At 39.3% G+C, this 23,038-nt stretch overlaps 2 protein-coding genes across 6 annotated transcripts in view; one reads left to right on the top strand and one right to left on the bottom strand.

Moving 5' to 3' along the window:
- The window catches only part of eas (ethanolamine kinase 1), a 182,569-nt gene extending 174,665 nt beyond the window's left edge, over window positions 1-7,904 (top strand). For all 4 annotated transcript variants that reach the window (XM_068391264.1, XM_068391265.1, XM_068391263.1 and 1 more), the window contains one exon: window positions 5,959-7,904. In XM_068391264.1, the coding sequence (XP_068247365.1) occupies window positions 5,959-6,025 (67 nt within the window). In that variant the 3' untranslated portion in view covers window positions 6,026-7,904. The remainder of the gene's footprint in view (window positions 1-5,958) is intronic.
- Window positions 7,905-15,696: 7,792 nt separating this feature from the next.
- Window positions 15,697-23,038, bottom strand: part of LOC137656888 (S1 RNA-binding domain-containing protein 1) — a 242,456-nt gene continuing 235,114 nt past the window's right edge. For both annotated transcript variants that reach the window (XM_068391267.1, XM_068391268.1), the window contains exon 17: window positions 15,697-16,439. In XM_068391267.1, the coding sequence (XP_068247368.1) occupies window positions 16,252-16,439 (188 nt within the window). In that variant the 3' untranslated portion in view covers window positions 15,697-16,251. The remainder of the gene's footprint in view (window positions 16,440-23,038) is intronic.

Consider the following 23,038-nt stretch of genomic DNA (forward strand, 5'->3'; position numbering starts at 1 on the left):
TTTTTAAATGTAATATTTTATGAAAGAATTTCTTTGATAGTCTTCGTACTGTTTTCAAAGATGAACTAACGTTTAGTTTATTTATGCTACGCAGTTGTTGACGTTCAGGACGTTCAACATGCGCTCTATCGTTACGATAGAGAGAGAGTGTATCACGGTTTCACTTTGCAGTAAGAGTAAATCGATTCTGACGTTTTGTTCATTCTTTCTTAGCTTAAATGTTTTAAATTCTATTTTAAAGGAACTCTTTATTTGAAAAACCTTTCAGTTTTTTCCTTTAGTCAAATAACATGTTTTTTTGACGAAATATAATTGGGCTCTTCTCTTAGGTGCGAAATCAAGAGAGAAAGAGAGAGAGAGATAGAGACGGAGGGAGAGAGAGGAGAGAAAACGTTCCGTTCAAGCGGGTAACGTTGTTCTCGAGATACTCTCGTCCCTAGTCTCTGTACGGGGAGGAAGGATAAAACGTTTTTAGTTTTTTATTCTCGTCCCCAGGCTATGTGCGGTGAAAGATTGAAAACGTAGTTTATATGAACTAGTGTTTAGTCTCTTTCCCAGCCACTGATTTTTTTATCTTAAAATGTTTTCTGTTTTTTGCTGGTATTAATGAGCTTGCATTATACGACTGATTTCGCAATTACTACCTTTTTATGAAGGGTAGAATTGCGTGTTTCAGGTAGAAATCAGTAAAAGTTTCGATTTCAGTGAAATAAGTGCAAAACAGAAAATCGAAGTGATAAAGTGATATGCGCAAAGTGTTACAGTGTTGCGTCCGAGGGTTCGTCTGTTCGTGCCTGTCGTTCACCTAGTCCGGGACCTCTTGCATGCTCCCAAGCCCAGGGGAGAAGTAATGTCAAACGACTTATGGGTTCGAGAGGCCTTGATCAACGAACAGACGTTTTCCCTCTATGGTATCGGGTGTATCTTACCAAGATCTCCCCTACCATAAGACGAGAGAGACGTTGTTTCTCCTCGTCATCCGAAGGCTTTTCGCATAAGAAACCTGTCACAAGGTTTCGAAGCCCTTAAGCGAAAGTCAGTCCTTTCAGGACAGGTCCAGCGTCCTGGTTACAACCATTAGGACAGCTCTGACCCTATGCAGTCATCGGATAACTGCTCGCCGCCTAACAAAAGCGTAACACAGACTCCGAGAGTCTTTTTTTGTTGGCAAAGTGTTGCGGTCACAGACGTTACCCTCGTCTCTTACCACAACCATTTCCGTTGATCCTTAATGGGTTGTATGGCAAGACATGCAGTATATGCTTGCCTCCCTTATGGAAGACTATTCTGCCGATTAGTCCGTTGAGTCTAGCCGTTTATCTCATCGATATCCTGGCTTTCAGCCAACCTAACGTTCCTTTGTGCTTACTGTTGACGTTGGCGTAGCTTAGTCACGTCAGTCAGGTTGTTTAGAACCACACTCGATGCGGTCTCGTGTGGTTTTTCAGCCGCATTTGGACGTTAGGCCACTTGCTGATGCTCCTGTTGACGTTCAAGACGTTCACTAACAATCGGAGTTGACTTGTTTTGACGCTTTGCGTCAACCTCCGCATTCTAGAGTTGTTTTGACTGCTCAGTCTAGGCAGTCAAAGCAGTCTCGAGTGGACGCTGTGCGTCCTCACGCACCTGTTGTGGTTGACAGTTCAGTTGTTGACAGTTCACAGACTGTCAAGCAGTTACATGACGTTGCGTTCTGGTCCGCTACTAATGCACCAGTGAGTGTGGACTCTGCTTGTAAAGCATTGCCACCACGGTAGGTCTCTCCCTTGCTTGAGACTCAGCCTTTATCGGACAAGGTTCCTGTAGATGAGGAAGTTGCTGTTCCCCCTCCTACTGATATTCCCTTGAGGACTCTGTCAGATGGAGAGGAGCCTAAAGCTGCTTAGCCCCCTATGGACTTTAATTAAATCATGATGATTTTTTTAAGGATCTTTGTCCGGATCTTTTTGTAACTGCTGCTCCTCGTTCGCCTAAACGTCAGAGCTTACACTAGGCCTAGCTACTTCGAAGCCGTTGTTTTTAAGCTAGTGCTCTCTCGCTCTCCTTGAGAGCTTTACGTTGGCTAGGCGACTGGTTTTTCACCAGGAGGAGTTTGGGGGATACAGCCTTTGCTTTCCCTTCTTTTAAACTGGTTTATAGAGCGAGAGTCTGATACGACACGAGAGAAGTTCTCGGCTTGGGAGTTCATGCCTCTGCCCAGATAGACTTCTCAATTCTCGTAGACTCTCCCTGGCGCCTGGCCAGGAGACGCTCCAAGTTTTTTACAGGTCAACTTCACAGCTGTTTTCGAGCCTTTGAAGTTTTGCTGTACAATTATGTCATGCATAACAAGGCTTTCAGGGATGGTAAGCGGTACCGCCTCAGTCGCTAACCCCGTCTGTTGCCGCACCTGCTCCCGTAGACCCTAAATGGGCTTTGCTGCAAGACATGCAGTCCAAGCTTGCGTCCTAGATAGAGGACTTTAATGCGGAGAAGGTTGCTACCGAACCTTCTGGCCAACAACCTTCCAACCGGTCGGTTGTGCGCCCTGTTGACGCTGAGGTAACCTACTCGCGTCTGCCAGTTGAGGTGGTTCCTCCACCGATGCGACCCAGTGTGGGTTGCCAGCCGCACGTTGACGTTAAGCGACGCTCGGAGGTGGTTGTTGACGTTCAGGACGTTCAACAACCAGCAGAGGTGACTTGTTTTGACGCAGTGCGTCAACCTCAGCAACCCGGTAGGGTGTTGACTGCACAACCCAGACGGTCTAGACAGTCTCGGGTTGACGCTGTGCTTCCTCGCGCACCCATGGTTGTTGACAGTTCACAGACTGTGCAGCAGTTCCATGATGTTGCGTCCGGCTCCGTCACGCATGCACCAGTGCGACCGGACTCAGCGAGCCAGACGTTGCCCACTCCGTTGCCGTTTCCTCATCAGTTTTCGGATGAGGAACCCTCTGATGAGGACGTTGCTGAACAACAAGACAATCAGCCCCCAGAATAGATCAAGCCCTGCTATCCATCCAGAAGATGCTGAAGAAGGAACGCTGCTCAGTCAGGCTGTGGATGAGTCTGGTAGGGACGCTGTCATCCATGGAACAATTTGTGTCACTAGGAAGACTACACATCCGTCCTCTTCAATACCATCTAGCTTTTCACTGGAAAAAGGACAAGACGCTAGAAGCGGTCTCGATCCCGGTTTCCGAAAAGATAAAGTCTTGTCTGACTTGGTGGAAGGACAATATCAACCTAAGAGAGGGTCTTCTTCTGGCTGTTCAGACTCCCAACCACGTTCTCTTCTCGGACGCATCGGACGTGGGCTGGGGCGCGACACTAGACGGTCGGGAATGCTCAGGACTGTGGAACACGAGTCAGAGGAGCATGCATATCAACTGCAAGGAGCTGTTGGCAGTACATCTGGCCTTGAAAAGCTTCAAGTCTCTCCTTCGAGGCAAAGTGGTGGAAGTTAACTCGGACATCACCACGGCCTTGGCGTACATCTCCAAACAAGGAGGTACCCACTCACTGACGTTGTACGAGATCGCAAGGGACCTGCTCATCTGGTCAAAAGGTCAAGACATTTCCCTAGTAACGAGGTTCATCCAAGGCGACTTGAACGTCATAGCAGATTGTCTCAGTCGGAAAGGGCAAGTAATTCCAACCGAATGGACCCTCCACAAGGATGTGTGCAAGAGACTTTGGGCCACTTGGGGTAAAACCATCCATAGATCTCTTTGCAACCTCGCTGACCAAGAGGCTTCCAATCTATTGCTCTCCAGTCCCGGACCCAGCAGCAATACATATAGATGCTTTCCTCCTAGATTGGTCACATCTGGATCTCTACGCATTCCCACCGTTCAAGATTGTCAACAAGGTACTGCAGAAGTTCGCCTCTCACGAAGGGACAAGGTTGACGTTAGTTGCTTCCCTCTGGCCCGCGAGAGAATGGTTCACCGAGATACTTCGATGGTTAGTAGACGTTCCCAGTAGTCTTCCTCTAAGGGTAGACCTTCTACGTCAGCCACACGTAAAGAAGGTACTCCAAAGCCTCCACGCTCTTCGTCTGACTGCCTTCAGACTATCGAAAGACTCTCGAGAGCTAGAGGCTTTTCGAAGGAAGCAGCCAGTGCGATTGCTAGAGCAAGGAGAGCGTCTTCCATTAGAGTCTACCAATCGAAGTGGGAAGTCTTCCGAGACTGGTGCAAGTCAGTTTCTGTATCCTCGACCAGTACCTCTGTAGCTCAAATAGCTGTTTTTCTCTTATACCTGAGAAAAGGACGATCCCTTTCAGCTCCCACTATCAAGGGCTACAGAAGCATGTTGGCATCGGTCTTCCGGCATAGAGGCTTAGATCTTTCCAAACATAAAGATCTGCAAGACCTCCTTAAGTCTTTTGAGACCACCAAGGAGCGTCGTTTGGCTACCCCTGGATGGAATTTAGACGTGGTACTAAGATTCTTCATGTCAGACAGGTTGGAGCCGTTACAATCAGCCTCCCTGAAAGATCTCACTCTTAAGACTCTTTTCCTGGTATGCTTAGCCTCGGCTAAAAGAGTCAGTGAGATTCATGCCTTCAGCAAGAACATCGGATTTTCGTCAGAAAAAGCCACTTGTTTGCTACAACTTGGTTTTCTAGCCAAAAATGAGCTGCCTTCTCGGCCTTGGCCTAAATCTTTCGATATCCCCAGCTTATCGGAGATCGTAGGCAATGAACTAGAAAGAGTCTAATGCCCTGTTAGAGCTCTTAAGTTCTATTTAAAGCGTACTAAACCTTTACAAGGCCAATCTGAAGCTTTATGGTGTTCAGTTAAGAAACCATCCTTGCCTATGTCAAAGAATGCTTGGTCAGACTTTATCAGATTGTTAATACGAGAAGCTCATTCACATCTGAGTGAGGAAGACCGAACTTTGCTTAAGGTGAAGACGCACGAAGTTAGAGCTGTAACAACTTCCGTGGCCTTTAAGCAAAATATATCTCTGCAAAGTATAATGGACGCAACCTATTGGAGAAGCAAGTCAGTGTTCGCGTCATTTTACTTGAAAGATGTCCAGTCTCTTTACAAGAACTGCTACACACTGGGACCATTCGTAGCAGCGAGTGCAGTAGTGGGTGAGGGCTCAACCACTACAATTCCCTAATTCCTTATCCTTTTAATCTGTCTCTTGAAATGTTGTTTTTTTATGGGTTGTCCGGAAGGCTAAGAAGCCTTTCGCATCCTGGTTGATTTGGCGGGTGGTCAAAGTCATTTTTTGAGAGCGCCTAGATTAGGGGTTTGATGAGGTCCTGTTGTATGGGTTGCAACCCTTGATACTTCAGATCCTAGGGGTCGATCAGCATCCTAAGAGGATCGCGAGGCTCCGTAAGGAAGACGTACTTAAAAGGCAGAGTAATTGTTCAAGTCGACTTCCTTACCAGGTACCTATTTATTTTGTTTTTGTTATTTTGATAACTTCTAAAATGAAATAAAAAACTCTTAGCTCATAAAAGTGTAAACATATATTACTGGTCTCTACCCACCATCCTGGGTGTGAATCAGCTATATAATCACCGGCTAAGTTAAATATTGAAAAATGTTATTTTGATTATAAAATAAATTTTTGAATATACTTACCCGGTGATTATAAATTAAATGACCCTCCCTTCCTCCCCAATAGAGACGCAGTGGGACGAGGAGAAAATTGAGTCTTTGTTTACATTGAGAGCTGGGTATCTGGTCGACGGATGGCGCTGTTGGGCGCACCCGCAACCTGTGTAGCGATCGCTGGCGAGTTTTTCCGTAGAGTTGTCTGTCGAGCAACAGAGTTGCAGCTATATAATCACCGGGTAAGTATATTCAAAAATTTATTTTATAATCAAAATAACATATTTATTACAAGATGCTTATAAAAAGCTGGTAAATTTAGATGTTATAGTTCTGATACCATATATGTCAAAGAAAATTTATTCTCTTAAATTTGTATTACACACTTCCTTTTTCAGGTATGGCATTACAAGATTAAATGAATATTCTAACAAGAAAAAGGAGTATTTTCACTTGAAATGTTAAAGACCATATATCTTGCTACTAATCTGTGATGGAAGAGGACACTAGTGGTGCTACAACAAGTAACTTAAAAAGACATTTGGGAACTATTTTAAGGGTAGTTAAATACATGTCTGTTCAAGCCTTGGACATGAAGGTGAGTACTTAATATCCCATAGCAACATTTGTAGTGAAGTTCAGGTTATAGAATTGTGTGCTAATAAGCTAACAGCACAAAACAAATGTATAACCAACAATTCTGTAGTTTTGATAGGGTAAGGACATTTGAAAATTTAGAGAGGTGTTGATGTGTTACTTAGTTGGATGGGTACAAGTCAGTAACTCGCTCTCCGTTGATCAAGGTTACATCCTTTTAGCCTTTATTATTGAGGCCACTAAAGTTTGGGAACAGAAAAGATGGAAGTGTTAATATAGCTAGTCCCATAAAATAAAATAAAACATGTTGAAAAGTCGAGTCCATGCATTGCACAGAAAGTGCTTTATTGCCTTAGAGATTCTTTGGGAGATACAAATTAATAGTCATAAGTAAATTAAGAAACATTTTGGAATTTAGTTAACAACCAATGCAACCTGAACTATATAATTATATCAATCACAATGTAAGGCAGAGTACATAGTAGTGTGTACTTTCATATGGGATATTTCAACCAAATTGCCATTAAGTAGAGCAATAATAAACTGTCTTCATAAACAGTTAGTGCATTGAAGCAACATTATCGGCCATATCCCAACACTGATATTCACTTGAGTGCATTATGTAAATGGTACTTACCTTGACCTGGTTCATCAGTAGCACTGCATAATATTTTCCATTGTAGTTTTCATGTGAAGGTAAATACAAATGTTAGAAGTTCAATTTCATAAAACAATTCTTACTGTTTCTCTCAAATCAGAAGAATTTTCTTACTACATTTTAACATCAATAGTTTATGCTTATATCGAAATTTCAATCTCCACATCTGTATGCTCTGTCCCTGTATCTGAGAGAGTATGATAATAACAACATAGCTTTGCCAAACTGCCTAATTTTTGTAACCCATAATTAAGGTTTGAGGCTGAGGCCTATTTTCACATATATCTAGCAGCTTTGTTTGTGAAATTAATGATGATAATATAAATGACAATGTACAGTAATACAGCAAATAGTTTATGTATAGGATTTTTCAGTCCTTTTTTACTGTCTGGTAAAACTATTACTTTTACATACAAGATTTCAAAAGCACAGTTGTTGTGGATGCTTCCATTTTAACCAGCGTTCTTTTTTCCCCGAGACCAATATTAGCTTAGTTGAACTAGCCCAAAAGGTATCTTTTTTTTTTTTTTTTTTTTTTATTAGGCATTGGCTTTCGTCATAATACAAAGGTTGCAGAAAATATTATCATGTTCAGGCTTTTTGCTCTACCTCTACATGTTTCAACCATTTTTTCAAGCAATTAACACCTGGATTCTTAAACCAGTGACATTTGTGCCTGTATGCTTTCTGAATAATGGTTATATATAAATTAAGACTTGATTCTTTATGAAATGGATAAATAACTTCATTCAGTTAGTTGAAATTTTAATAAATTTAGTTAGTGAATCAATGACATCATAATTAGCATAATCAATGACGTTACTGTCAAATACCTCTTGGATTCCCTGTTGCTATGAGAAGCCTATTTTCTACTCATTACATAAACGCCCTTAACGTTAATGCAATATATACAGTTTTGCATGCTAGTGCTGAAGACGGTTACAAATACAGTATGTAATAACAACTGGTAATGAATTAAATTACAAATTATCCCAACATAGAAGCATGAAATCATTATTGAAAAGGTTAAAATGAAAAAAATTAAGCTTCAAAAGTATCTAGAATTGCCTTAGATTGGATTTATGAATTTGGTCCATATAGCCTAGTGCTGAGGCTTGTGAGGCTATTCAGTGCAGAAGTGCAAGTAGGGGAAATCCTAGCAGTTGCATTATGAAATAAAAGTTTAAAAGAGGTTAGAGAGCAAGAGGGAAGAAAGGGAGACGTAGAAACGGAAGCAACGTAGAAGGATATAAAGCAAGTGCAGCATGGGGCTGAAGGAATGCTCTAAAGATCCTTAAGTAATACGTAAGGTGCAATGACTGACTCTCCCCCTTTACGTGGTTAAAGTTTTTATATCCTTTGAAAACCCTACGTTTAACAATTATGGAAGAGGTCTGTTTGAAAAAACAAATGTTTTTAAAAATAGAAAGACAAATAATACAAGACTGAGGGTACAGTATCGATGGTTTACCCTAATAGGAATCATAGTAGGAAATAATAACTCGGAACTTTGAGGTAATGTGGCCTAGATGAAGAATTATTTAAATGAACTAGGTTCACTGAATATGTCATAAGTTTTAATGTATGTTTTCACTACTAAATGCAAGTGAGATGTGAAAAGAAAACAGAAACCAAGTGTTAACAACTTAAAAGTTAGGAGGAGAAATGAAAGCCTAAGATCTACAGTACCACCAAATGATGAAATGTCATTTTACTATTGTAAACTGAATATTACTTATCTGTAGGAAAGAATATAAGGTACATAATTGCCCTTACATTGGAATTGACAGTGCTCCTGTGTGTTATATTACAGTACTTCATAGCTACCTAAATGATTATTTTGAAGTATTGGCTGAAAAAAACAAATTCCTTTGTGTCGTTGCTCAGTTTGATGCAATATTGGAAACTGTTCATAGTCATTGTTGTACTTACAATCTAATTATTATTGAAAAAATATTGTTGATGATGAAAGATTTTGAGTGGCAACTCATTTATGAAGAACATTAAGGTGGTAATTAATCGTTCTTGCTTTCATTTGTACATTCAAATGATAATTATTTAGGAATTACATTAAAAAATTATAAAACAGCCTTGGTAGTATTAAAGTAAAGTACCTGGGGAGACCAGTTCAGGTATGAATATTAGTTTTACATTTTTTACATTTATTATTCTTGTAAACCACCTGAAAAGATAGAGCAATCATGTATTATTTAGACCAAGAAGATGAAAGGAAGGAAATATTGTAGTTGTTAATTTAATGAAAGGTAATCCTTTTTTTCTAATGCACATACTATTTATAAAATATTTTAGATTTGTGTTAAAAAATGTGCATTATTCACAAGTGGTAAATTTATTGGCATATTGTCCAAGAGATATTAGAATGTTTGCATGCTGAAGTTTTTTGAAGGAGTTTAATATTACTAAGGAAAAGGACAATTTCCTTAAAAGAATGGTGTATTAAATTGTTAGAAGATGAAGTCAGAAATTTATTCATGCAGAACAGTACTTATAATATAATATTTAGTAAATTACTTGAATTAGACTGTTAGGATAAGATTTCTACACCTCATCGAATTAACAGAAATGTATGCAAAGTAAATACAATTACGTAAAAATTTACCGGTAGTTGTAATATTGGCAAACAAGCTATAATGCATCTTTTGATTTTATTGTAACAATTTTGTTCTGTATTATTGTCTGTGATGTTTATTGAGCCAACTTTTATAGCTAATTTTTTAATGAAAGTTTTTGACAGGTTCCTGAATATACCTTGCACCAAGGTTACTGGTAGTATTACTCACAATTGAATTACCATCAGTCATTGAGCCAAACCTTTAAATTCTAAGTCATTCCAAAATGTTGAAATACAAATATATGATTCTCAGCAGCCACTTTAATCCCAAATACCACAGTATCTCTAGAATGCAATTGTATCTGAGTTTATCATTACAGCCTGTACTGTGTTTTGAAATTTACAGTGAAGTTAGTTCTAATATCTTAGCCTTTCATTACTACATCAGAAATTTTGGTAATACAGTAGTTTACAACACCACGCTCTCCATTTACTCCAAAATAATGTAATCCTGCAGTTCTCATCTTCTAGCTCAGTAATTCGGTGGTTATTTGAATTCTGGGAAAGCAATAATTAGCAAGATATGTTGAGGAAGGGGGAAGGTGTTAGAAAAAGAAAATAGCTCGGTTTCCTCACCAAACTTCTGGGAACTGACACGTCAACGAAACAGAATTCGTGATGCCAGCATACATAAACAGAAGTTTGTGATGCCAGCATACATAAACAGAAGTTTGTGATGCCAGCGTACATTTGATATACTGTATATTCAAAATATACCTAATCAAAAATTGAGTGAGTACAGTACTCAAAAGTGACACTATTTGTAAATTGCATATTCTATGGACACTTTTGAGTAATTAATCAATTTTTAATTAAGTACATTTTGAATATACAGTATATCAAATGTACGCTGGCATCACGAACTTCTCTTTGTACGCTGCCATCATGAATTCTGTTTGGTTGACTATGTTGACATATCAGTTCCAAGTCGTTTAGTGAGGAAACCAATCTATTTTCTTTTCTAACCCCTTCCCCCTTCCCCAACGTATCTTGCTAATTATTGCTTTCCCAGAATTTAAATAACCACCTAATTACTGTGCAAGAAGATGAAAACTGCAGGATTGCATTATTTTGGAGTAAATGGAGAGCGTGGTGTTGTAAACAATTACTGAAATTTTGTTTTACATTCATGTCATGTTTAAGTGTACAAGTGACTGCATGTTTAAAATTTGAGTTTAGTATTTTTGTGGCTTCAGTTTGTCCTTATTGAAAGACTAAATTTTTTTTTTTTTGGTTTCTAACAGTGAGTTCCCAGTAAATCTAGTTGTGTCATAAGTAGTTTTGAAGAAATTTGCAACCTAGTGAAATTCCCCCCCCCCCCCATTCTTTGTAGATTCTCTTTTTAGATATTTATTTCTTTTTGCATTGAATGAAATGTTTGTCTGAATTTAGGCAAATAAAATTCTCTAAGCCCCTCAGTTAGTAGGAGAAATGCCAGAAAAGAATGATTCATATTATAATTTTGTTGTTTTTTACTTAATTTGCTGTGTATAGAGATTAAGATTTTTTATGTTCTACAATGTAAGCAAATTTCATGTTATACAACAACATATCCTACAAGATGTGCTAGGTCTCATGAGTTCAATGTCTTACTCAAAGCCTTTGTAGAACTTGAAGGACAGATTGAGATCTCACTGACTGCTGACTTCATTGGGTGTAAGGACTTGAGTCATACCAGTAACAACAGAGAAGTTCCTTCAGGAAGTAGGCCTTAGGTGTATTAAGATTATTCCACCAATTTGAAAGGAAAGATGGCCTAACCAGAGGCTGTAAAAGTTTTACCAGATGAACTTTAAATGTCACTTATGAATGGCAGAGACAAGAGACAGGACTATGTCCTCAAGACTGACCATATACGTACACATATGATCAGTGTATAAGTTCTCTCTCCATGCAGCTAGGGGTTAGGCAATGGCATAAGGGCCCCCCCCTAACAACCCTGTCTTCCTGGTGAGGTTCTCACTAATTGCACCAAGATAGGTGTCGCCATATTTATGGAAATAATGTTTAATACATAATCACATGAGAAAGAGATCCTACTTATCATTTAGATATAGTCTCAGTTCAAAGCTCAAAACCATTGTGTGCTTCCTTTCTACTGTTGGAAGTGTTTGTTTGCTTTTAATGCCTTCAAGATTTTCTAGCTATATTCAACACATTGTCTCGTATCTGTAGTCTCATGTTCTGGAATTGTGATGGGCAAAGTGCTATGTAAAAATTTTGTACTGCTTATGGTAGCTGTGGGAACTAGATTCTTTTAATGGTGTTTCATGTGTATTAACATGAAAATTGTTACTCCTTTCATAGTTTATGTTCATTTTATTGTTTGATGTATTTATTCATACTTTTTATGTTGTATTGCAGCAAAGTTTTTATTGGATACAAATATTTTATTATGTTGTATTTTCTTAACAGATCCAGTTTTTTAATATATATGTGCTTTGTAATATTGTGATAGCCTGACTAATTTATTCCTCCTAACTGTACATTTATGTAATAAATTATTTATAAATACACGATCACTTGATTGTTTATGCCTTTTGGGTCCTTTGAATATCTTAACAGCTGCTGCAGAACTACAGTTTTTTGTCACTGGCCAACTACTTTATGATACTAAATTACCCCCTGTACATGTATTGTTTTACTTCCAGCAGAATAACCCTCAAGAGAGTTATGAGTGCATTCTATAATGTAGAAAGGTCTAGTGATTCTTTTGGAGCAGCTGGTACAGTAAGTGTACGATCAGGAAAGTACGAAACCATACCTGTAACTGAGGTTGAGATTTCTTTTTTGGTAATGTTTAACAATTTTAGGGAGATGACTAAACAGTTGAGATAAGTAGTTTCCATAATAAAGGATCCACGAGGGATCTTCAAGTCTAAATAGGATAGAATGTTCAGGAGTTCTGGTGACAAAGGTAGGAATAAGATTGACAAGGGGATTACGGGACAAGACCCTTCAGGTCAGGATTTAGTGGATACTAATAACTTTAGGCTTCAGGGGATCAGTGTAGTGTCTTTCCCGTCAATGAGTAGTGATAAACCTATTTGAATGTTTTGTTATGACTTTTTATGCCAGCCTTTACAGACAAATGTTGGACTATGGAGAATCCATGATAAGCTTTTGCAAACTTCACATCAATGGCCTAGAGATATGAGGAGGGAGAAAAGCTTTTAGGAATTTGGAAAACTGCGTAGTTAGGAAAGCAAGTACAGTATTCTTAATTCTGCACACCACAACCTTTCTACATCAGGTAAAAGAGTAAAACTCAGTTAGGAACCCTGTCTAAGGTCCCTTATACATGATACTTGGCAAAGTATGATTTTGGAGCTGGGTACCAAAGCTGTGCTCCATAACTGCTCATATAGAAAGAATTACTGAACAACCTCCACTCCCTAGACACCTAAGTACCTGAGCTGAATAGTTGCATGGCTACTTACGTGGGCCCCTGCCACTCCATTCGAGTTCTGTACAGTAGTAGACAGTCTGCATCCAAGGCCAGAAATTTTGAGTGGACAAAGGCACTTGCTTTACAAATAATTAAACTATATAGGGTTGTGGTAGCCTATTGGAAATGTCCCTGCCTGCCAATCTGTTGGACTGGAGTTTGAGACACGCTCAAGCTCGATAATGTTCACCAACCTTGTGAGCTAAGGTTTTGGTGGTAGCCTATAGGTGTACCTGCTGAGTCATCAGAAGCCATTACCTAGCCCTCCCTTTTGTAACAAACTCTGAATTAGTTTGCCCGTATATTTATTCATAGAAAATACTTTTACCTTCAAATATTAGAGAAAAATGAATTTACTTGCTTCATACTGACAAGAAAAACCAAACTAAACTTCGGAAGTTCAACTGAGCCTTCAAAACGTGTGAATAGATAGATATTTGAAGGAATGGGAACGATGTCGAATGGAAGATTTGATTTTGTGTAACATTTCTTTATAGATTAAATGTGAGCAGTGTTTATATTTGAATTATACATACATATACCAAGGCATTTCCACCAATTTTGCGGGTAGCCGACATCAAACAAATGAAACGAAAAATGGGACCTCTCCTCTCTACATTCCTCCCAGCCTGACAAGGGACTCAACCGAGTTCGGCTGGTACTGCTAGGGTGCCATAGCCCACCCTTCGTCGTTATCCACCACAGATGAAGCTTCATAACGCTAAATTCCTTACTGCTTATACAATTCATATTTATATATTTGCTGTAGTATCATATTGATTTTACATATCTTTGGTGGAAACTTTGAATACAACAAAAATCAAAGGTGTACCTATGAGCAATTGAAGATTGCCATAAGATCTAGGCATTTTTATGGAACTGTAAATATATTTAGCCTTTTTCCTTATTATATGGCAAAGACCACTCCAAAACACTAAGGGAAAGCAAAAATGACACTCAAAATCATTATACCCTGGTAATAGCTTACATCAAAAGGAAATAATAAATGATCAGTTGAGCCAAAGTCCTTTAGAAATCAACCCCCACAACACCTTGGTATCGGTCCTCAAAGGCTGAGGTAAATCACCCTTGTGTTGATCCACTCACCCCTTAGGAGAGGTGGTGTCATTAAGGGCCCTACTCTTACAACTAGGACTGGCCTTCCGAGACTACTTCCTTTTCTTAAAAGCTTCAGAATCTGAAGAGGAAGAACATGACGATGAGTCGGAAGAGAAGTCGGGGTCTAAGTAAGAATTGAAAGGAGCCCTCTTTTCAACATGGAATATAGCAATACCTTGTTAGAGAAGAGGGAAGAGCCCATAATCCTGGTAGGAAGGTGAAGGATAATGCCCAAGCTCATCCAACACAGGCTGACAGAAGGTGGATATGGGGCCATGCACCTCTATCCCACCAGGCGACATGGTTATCAGGGCAACTCACGTTACAGTTCCAACCCTATGCATCGACTACGGGAACCACTCAGGGTCTGCTCCCTCCCCAAAGGAGAGGTGTTGTTGGCAAGAGCCCTCCTTGCAATTATGAATGGCCTTCCTAGGCTCTGCGACTTATTCTTTTTCTTCATAGAAGTCTTGCCAGAATCAGGAGAGGAGGGGGAAGCAGTCACCCGTAAAACAAACACGGGTGAGGTCATAGGCATAGATAGTGAGGGAGCCACAGACTTGACCTCATGCACAGAAAAGAGGAATGGACCAAGGTTGACAGGCACAGGGGAATTGCAGGCACCGAAACATACATACAGGCTTATGGGCCCAAGAGCCTTCTATGCCATATGCTTCTGCACTCTACTCCCATAGGAGAGGAGACCTACGGGATCACCACTAAGGTCACTGGGAACACTGGAACGAAAAAGCCTTAGCTACTCGCTCCCTCCAAAAGACATCAAAGGCTTACCTTGCAAGACCTAAAGAGGGTTAAGCTTCCCTTTGGTCACTCGTCATTGGCAGTCTGTAAATCAACTTCCAGCACATGGAGTGCAGAAATCATCTCCCACTTTATGATCCTAAAAAACTCCCCGCCCTGAGATTCAAGTTCTCCTGCCCCCAGATGTATACTCCCTGGGCTAAGCCAAGAGTGCATACTCAAAAGCATCAGCTACGGCAAATTTGATGAGCACAAAGCTTTAATCTCTCTCCAGCAATTCACGAGCTTACCAAAAATAATGCCTGGGAAGACTTGGCCTTCTAGTTCCTCAATGCATATGCCTGCCTATGAGAAGCCACAATCTTCACTCGGTAAAAGGGGAATACAGTAATTGTAAACAATTAGGCCTTTAAGTAATGATTGGCTTATCGTAAATCTAAGCAGTGTTCAATATACACATTTAGTCCTTCCTTCGATATTATACACAAAGCCAATATCACTATTCAAACATTTATTAAAATATATAAGAAGATTAAACAGCTATGGATAGGATGCAACAGTACAGAACATCTGTGCTAGTTGTGGCTAAAGAAACAAGTGAAGTGTCTTTGACAGGCAGGGTGGGTGGGGCTACTTGCCTGTACTCACCACCTGTTTTGAAATACCTCAAGGGCTTTACCAGCTCTGCTAAAAACATTCGTATTTTAAAGGATGAAAAGTTTGTATACATGTAGGAACAAATGCAATTGTATCCGGGGAAAGTTTTGCAGTACAGTACCTAAATAGAACTTGGCATTGTAGGCAGTGTCCAAGAATCAGTGGCTAAATGTTTGGCTTTTTAACCATGCTAATTACCCAGCTTCAATAATCAAACTGGTCTCTTACAAGATAAACAGATCTCAGGATCATGAAAGTAATGTAAACCAAACAGAATTTATTACGTCAACCAAATGTAGTTATATCATCATATTAATCAAGAAACAAAAATTGAAAAAATATATTCTGAAGTATATATCATAGATTTCAGAAAACATTCTCTAACAGTCTTGTACAAAATCTGAATTACTGTACATCTCAGAAGCTAACAATTAATTTATCACTGTATACTGGTTTATCACAATAAAAACTCATTGTGAAGTATCCCAATTTAGAAGTTCTCCAAAGGTGAAATATATTCAAATGGGAATACTAAAAAATAAACATATTTATTACCATTTTAGCACTATCTAAAACATGGTGCATGGATAATTGAATATCTTTACAAAATTAAAATTTTCAAAACATAATCATTTAATCATCATATTCATCAAGATGTGTATGATGTCAAGCATTAAAAGATATAGCACTTCAATTCTTTAGTTACATGTAATTTTGGAAATGTTAAGTAATGTATGAAGGCATACCAGATGTTCTTCAAATAGAAACATGGTAACATAGAACACCTGATCTGCACCCCAGGACAGATGGATCAGTGTTCAATTAAGTATTCTTTCTAACATAAGACTTATACGATTTCGCTCTTTTTCAATACTAAGTACCGAAACTTCAACGATATTTCCAAGTTCTAACCTCATGTGGCCCATTTTAGAGATATGTACTAGCCCATCATTTCCTAGGCCACAATCCACAAAAGCTCCAAAATGCGTCACATTTCTTACTGTACCTGAAAAAAAGAAATATGAACATTATAAACTTCTCACAACAATAACCCTTTCCTTCCAGGTGGTAAAACAACATATATTTTTAACCATCACAAATAGTCTCTAGAGAGTTAAAACTTTAACATTTTCAAATATCTAGAAATAAAGCTCAATAAGTTGCCCAATAATTAAATGCTCAGAGAGAATAGACAAAAGTATCTTCATAGCAGTACTGAATAACCATTTACTGTACCATCCTGTCTGTAATACTAGGTATGCAGTTAATTCTAATAATCAGGCCTTCTCATCATTAGGCTCAATACTACTGTACACAGTATTCTAGACTCATCAAAGATTAGCCCTTACTTTGTAATATCTTGGCCTATTTTGTTTCTCGTTAACCCTATTAAGGAGACTCTTTAGCTCTGGTACGCAGCTTTTCTAGGAGGACACTCTGAAATCAAACCATTATACTCTAGTCTTGGGTAGTGCCATAACCTCTGTACCATGGTCTTCCGCTGTCTTAGGTAAGAGTTATCTTGCTTGAGGGTACACTTGAGCACACTATCCTATCACATTTCTCTTCTTCTTATTTTGTTAAAGTTTGTATAGTTTATGTAGGAAATATTTATTTTAATGTTGTTACTGTTCTTAAAATATATTATTTTTCCTTGTTTCCTTTCCTCACTAGGCTATTTTCCCAATTAAGCTATCCCAATGCTGTTGCCAATTATTAGAAATCAAATTCTTAATGTTGGGTAAACAATCATCACAAAGAATGGAATACCTTTTTGGTCGTAATTCAGTTGTAGCATTCTTTGCCAGCAAATTTGCGTTCTCGTTTCCAGACACACCTACTACGTGTGCTGGAACCCACCATAATTGAAATGTTATACCTCTTAGTTCAATAATAAAAAGCCATTCTAAAATCTTTCAAACTAAAGGGTTACTGAAATTAAAAACTAATAAAGCTTGGACACTCCTTCCATCACTAAAAATGGTAAAATTATCTCCCTCCTCCTACGCTATTTTTTCACCAGCGATTAGTATGCTATATAGTTCGGCAGTAAATATGGAAGCTGTTAGAGGAAGTGCACCTCTACAATTAAAAGCATTCCTATATATTCCATATCCAACGCCAGCATCGGATTTGGAGCCATCAGTATGTATACAAGTCGATTCCTCATGTTCTACAACATTCCATGAGAAGAGACCTGGCTTCTAAGTCTGTCATATTCTTTTTAACTCCAATAAGATATTTACAAAAAGATAACTTTGGTAATTTCCATGGAGGCATTGATGATACCTTAAATGTAAGAATCTTAGTTCTAACTATATCAAGATTGTCTATCAATTGTTTCACCCGAAAACCATAATGTTGAGGGGATTTTTGGGTGTAACTCAAAGTATGTTGAGTGCCTTATAATGCTTGCAGTTTGACAGGCTAAAGAATTAGGAAGCCTTTGCAACCTAAACCAATATCAAATGATAGAAGACTTTCGGTAAGGGTTTAACGTTAATTCTCCAGCGTCAACAAGGAGTCTTGTAATAGGCGAACTTCTAAATGCGCCTGTTGTCAATCTGATACCATTATGTTGTATTGAATCTAAAATCTTTAATGGGCTTGGGGTGGCTGAGGAGTATATTTCACAGCCATAACTAATTTTTAAAAAAATTAAGGCCTTGTATAATTTTAAAATAGTCTTGCGGTCTGCCCCCATGATGTATGGGACAATACTTTTAAAAGATTCAGAGCTTCAAGACATTTAGCTTTTAATGCCTTCAAGTGTGGAACCCATGTAAGCCTACAATCAAATATCAAACCTAAAAATCTAGTTTCATTTATGCATGGAATCCGTTGACCTTTGATGTACATATCTGAGTCTGGATGTACTACTCGAATACGAAAAAAATGGACGCCAGTAGTTTTGCTTGTTGAAAACTTTAACCCATTCATATCAGCCCACTGAATAATTTTGTCAATTGAGATGCAGTTTTCTCTCAACCATTGCCATTCTAGCACCAGCAAAGGATATGGAGAGATAATCTACAAATAGGGTCAAGAGAATATCTTGGGGAATAACATAGGGTTACACTTAGCACACTACCCTGGGGAACTCCTTCTTCCCGACATTTCCTCTCTGATAGAGCTTCCCTACTCTCACTTGAAAAAATCTATGTGAAATAAATGATTGAATGAACAATGGTAGCTCTCCTTGTAATCCCAAATTATGAATGGTTTTAAGCATACCACATCTCTATGCAGTATCATATGCCTTTTCAAGGTCAAAAAAAGACTGTTGCATGGTGCTGTTTGGAAGCAAAGGCTTCACAAATAGAGGACTTAGGCCGTATCAACACAGTCGAGTGCATTTTTCTAAATCCACACTGGATATGTGATAAAATACCCTTCTTTTCCAGGTACCGCATCAGTCTTGCATTAATCATCTTCTCAATGATCTTACATAACCAAGATGTTAATGCAATTGGTCGATAGTTTGCTGCTAAAAAATTAAACTTACCGGGGTTTAAAAGGGCTAAAATAATAGCTAGTTCCCAAACACTTGGATAAATATGATTATACCATATTCTGTTGATAATGCTTAAAATAAATAATTTGGTATTAACAGGTACATGTTTAATTATTGCATATGACATTCCAAGGGGTCCAGGGGCTGTATCATTAGAAGTAGAAAGCACAGAATCAAATGCTATTCAGTAAAAGGAGAATTGTATGACTCCTCCCTTCCTGTTGCAAAATCTAAAATGTTCTTTCCTTCAATGTTCCTATACTGGTGACCAGGGGCTGCTACACAATTGCATGATATATTTGAGAAATGATCAGCCAGGGCATTGCTAACCTCAGTTGCTCTAGTCACATAATGACCATTCACCTTCAACACTGATGGTGGGTAGGGGGTGAATTTGCCTGCTATCTTTTTTACTTTTCTTCACACAGATGATGGTGGTGTTCTACTGTTAATGGAGAAAACAAAAGACACCCATGACTGGCGCCTAGCTTCTTCCATGGCACGACGAAACTGAGCTCTACATTTCTTGTATATAATTAAAATTTCCTCAGTACAGTGTCTGCACAATCAAGTTAGAGATCTTCTTGTGACTCTGTGCAGGGTAATTAGTTCTGAAGAACCTCGTTGTTTGGGAATTGGATTGACTCCTGCTGTATGGAGAGTTCCATTCAGTAAGTCTAAGCTATCATCAACACTTTAAAACTGTTCAGCATCCCCTTCAATTTTGCTTAGCTCACAAAATCTATTCCCATCCGCCTTGTCAAGATTCCGTCATGGTGATCTCTGTAAAAGTGGACCATTGTTGGTGTTTATAATGATTGGTGCATGATCACTAGTTTACTAATAACCCAATGTCCTCCAATCGAAATTGAGAAGGCAATTAGAGCTTTCGATTGATAAGTTAATACATGACAAGGTACCTGTCTGGACATGAAAGTGTGTGAGGTCTCTTGTATTAAGGAGTCCGACATCCTCATTTTTCACAGTTGATGATATGATACTGCCCCTCGTGTTTGCTAAAACATCACCCCACAAAGGCTGGCTACAATGCACATCTCCAAGTACAAGAAAATGTTGAGGGAGTTGTTGAATCACCTCTATTAAGTTATCATACAAAATATTATCATTTGGAGGCAAGTACAGAGAGCAAAAGGTGGAAGTAAAGCGCAAGGTACGTGAGGCAAAGAGGGCAGCTGACCTGAGGTGGGGTCAGGGACTGGGTCAGTCATATGAAGAGAATAAGAAGAAGTTTTGGAAAGAAGTGAAGAGAGTAAGGAAGGCCGGCGCAAGAATTGAAGAGACAGTGAAAGATGGAAATGGAAGGTTGTTAAAAGGAGAGGAGGCAAGGAAAAGGTGGGCGGAATATTTTGAAAGTTTGCTGAATGTTGAGGATGATAGGGAGGCAGATATAATTGCTGTTCCAGGTGTTGAGGTGCCAGTGATGGGAGATGAGAATGAGAGAGAGATTACAATAGAGGAAGTGAGGAGAGCACTAGATGAAACGAGAGTAGGAAAAGCATCTGGTATGGATGGTGTGAAAGCTGAGATGTTGAAGGAAGGGGGTGTGACTGTACTTGAATGGTTGGTGAGATTGTTTAATGTGTGTTTTGTGTTGTCATTGGTACCAGTAGATTGGGTCTGTGCATGTATTGTACCACTATATAAGGGTAAAGGAGATGTGCATGAGTGTTGTAATTCAAGAGGTATTAGTTTGTTGAGTGTAGTTGGAAAAGTGTATGGTAGAGTACTGATTAATAGGATTAAGGATAAAACAGAGAATGCAATCTTGGAAGTACAGGGTGGTTTTAGAAGAGGTAGGGGTTGTATGAATCAGATTTTTACAGTTAGGCAGATATGCGAGAAATATTTAGCAAAAGGTAAGGAGGTGTATGTTGCGTTTATGGATCTGGAGAAAGCATATGATAGAGTTGATAGGGAAGCAATGTGGAATGTGATGAGGTTATATGGAGTTGGTGGAAGGTTGTTGCAAGCAGTGAAAAGTTTCTACAAAGGTAGTAAAGCATGTGTTAGAATAGGAAATGAAGTGAGCGATTGGTTTCCGGTGAGAGTGGGGCTGAGACAGGGATGTGTGATGTCGCCGTGGTTGTTTAACTTGTATGTTGATGGAGTGGTGAGAGAGGTGAATGCTCGAGTGCTTGGACGAGGATTAAAACTGGTAGGCGAGAATGATCATGAATGGGAGGTAAATCAGTTGTTGTTTGCGGATGATACTGTACTGGTAGCAGACACAGAAGAGAAGCTTGACCGACTAGTGACAGAATTTGGAAGGGTGTGTGAGAGAAGGAAGTTGAGAGTTAATGTGGGTAAGAGTAAGGTTATGAGATGTACGAGAGGGGAAGGTGGTGCAAGGTTGAATGTCATGTTGAATGGAGAGTTACTTGGGAAGGTGGTGCAAGGTTGAATGTCATGTTGAATGGAGAGTTACTTGAGGAGGTGGATCAGTTTAAGTACTTGGGGTCTGTTGTTGCAGCAAATGGTGGAGTGGAAGCAGATGTACGTCAGAGAGTGAATGAAGGTTGCAAAGTGTTGGGGGCAGTTAAGGGAGTAGTAAAAAATAGAGGGTTGGGCATGAATGTAAAGAGAGTTCTATATGAGAAAGTGATTGTACCAACTGTGATGTATGGATCGGAGTTGTGGGGAATGAAAGTGATGGAGAGACAGAAATTGAATGTGTTTGAGATGAAGTGTCTGAGGAGTATGGCTGGTGTATCTCGAGTAGATAGGGTTAGGAACGAAGTGGTGAGGGTGAGAACGGGTGTAAGAAATGAGTTAGGGGCTAGAGTGGATATGAATGTGTTGAGGTGGTTTGGCCATGTTGAGAGAATGGAAAATGGCTGTCTGCTAAAGAAGGTGATGAATGCAAGAGTTGATGGGAGAAGTACAAGAGGAAGGCCAAGGTTTGGGTGGATGGATGGTGTGAAGAAAGCTCTGGGTGATAGGAGGATAGATGTGAGAGAGGCAAAAGAGCGTGCGAGAAATAGGAATGAATGGCGAGCGATTGTGACGCAGTTCCGGTAGGCCCTGCTGCTTCCTCCGGTGCCTTAGATGATCGCGGAGGTAGCAGCAGTAGGGGACTCAGCAGTATGAAGCTTCATCTGTGGTGGAAATGTGGGAGGTTGGGCTGTGGCACCCTAGCAGTACCAGCTGAACTCGGCTGAGTCCCTGGTTAGGCTGGAGGAACGTAGAGAGTAGAGGTCCCCTTTTTTGTTTTGTTTCTTGTTGTTGTCGGCTACCCCCAAAGTTAGGGGAAGTGCCTTTGGTATATGGATATGGATCATTCTGTTCAACCTTTGCCTGCAGAGGTGTACGAATAGACAAAGTTATTTGGGGAACATCTCGATGAACGTTTATGAGACTTCCACCATGGCTCCCTACTCAGTGATCATATGGTGTCCTATAAATAATATATTCGTGAGGACAAGGAGTATTATCATTAGGTTTGCTCTCCTGTAGACATATAATTATAGGGGAATGCTCATGAAGGAGGCGCTTAGGTTCTTCATATTTGGCCCTTAAACCCTGACAATTCCATGGCAAAATGGAGGAAAAAACTATGGTTTATATTTTGGTAGACACTTCGGATGAAGTCTTCCCATTAGAAATTTTTGAATCACTTTCCAGGTGCTTTATTAAAGAGGGTCTTGATAGATTGGGTTTTGCATTTGTGATTTTGTTTTTGTCCATTTGATCTAATAGTTGATAATTATAGTGGATTCAATAGTAGAACATAGAGAAAAATAGTCTTCTGATAGACAGCCTACATGGTTTCAGACAAAGATATCATGAGGGACAAATCTTTTGGAATTTTTCCACAACATGTTTAGCATTTATGACAAAAGCAGGGCAATAGAAATCATATACCTAGACTTTCAAAAGGCTTTTGACAAAGTTCGTCAAAATAAATTAATGGTCAAAATTAGAGCACTAGGCATCATTGATGGGCCAGCGGGAATGTATAGAAGATTGGCTAAAAAACAGAAAACAGAGTTGTAATCAATGGAGAAGCTTCAGAGTGGACAGCTGTTACAAGCGGAGTACCTCAAGGATCCGTCCTTTGACCATTGCCATTT

The sequence above is a fragment of the Palaemon carinicauda genome, chromosome 17, assembly GCF_036898095.1.
Source record: "Palaemon carinicauda isolate YSFRI2023 chromosome 17, ASM3689809v2, whole genome shotgun sequence".
NCBI lineage: Eukaryota > Metazoa > Arthropoda > Malacostraca > Decapoda > Palaemonidae > Palaemon > Palaemon carinicauda.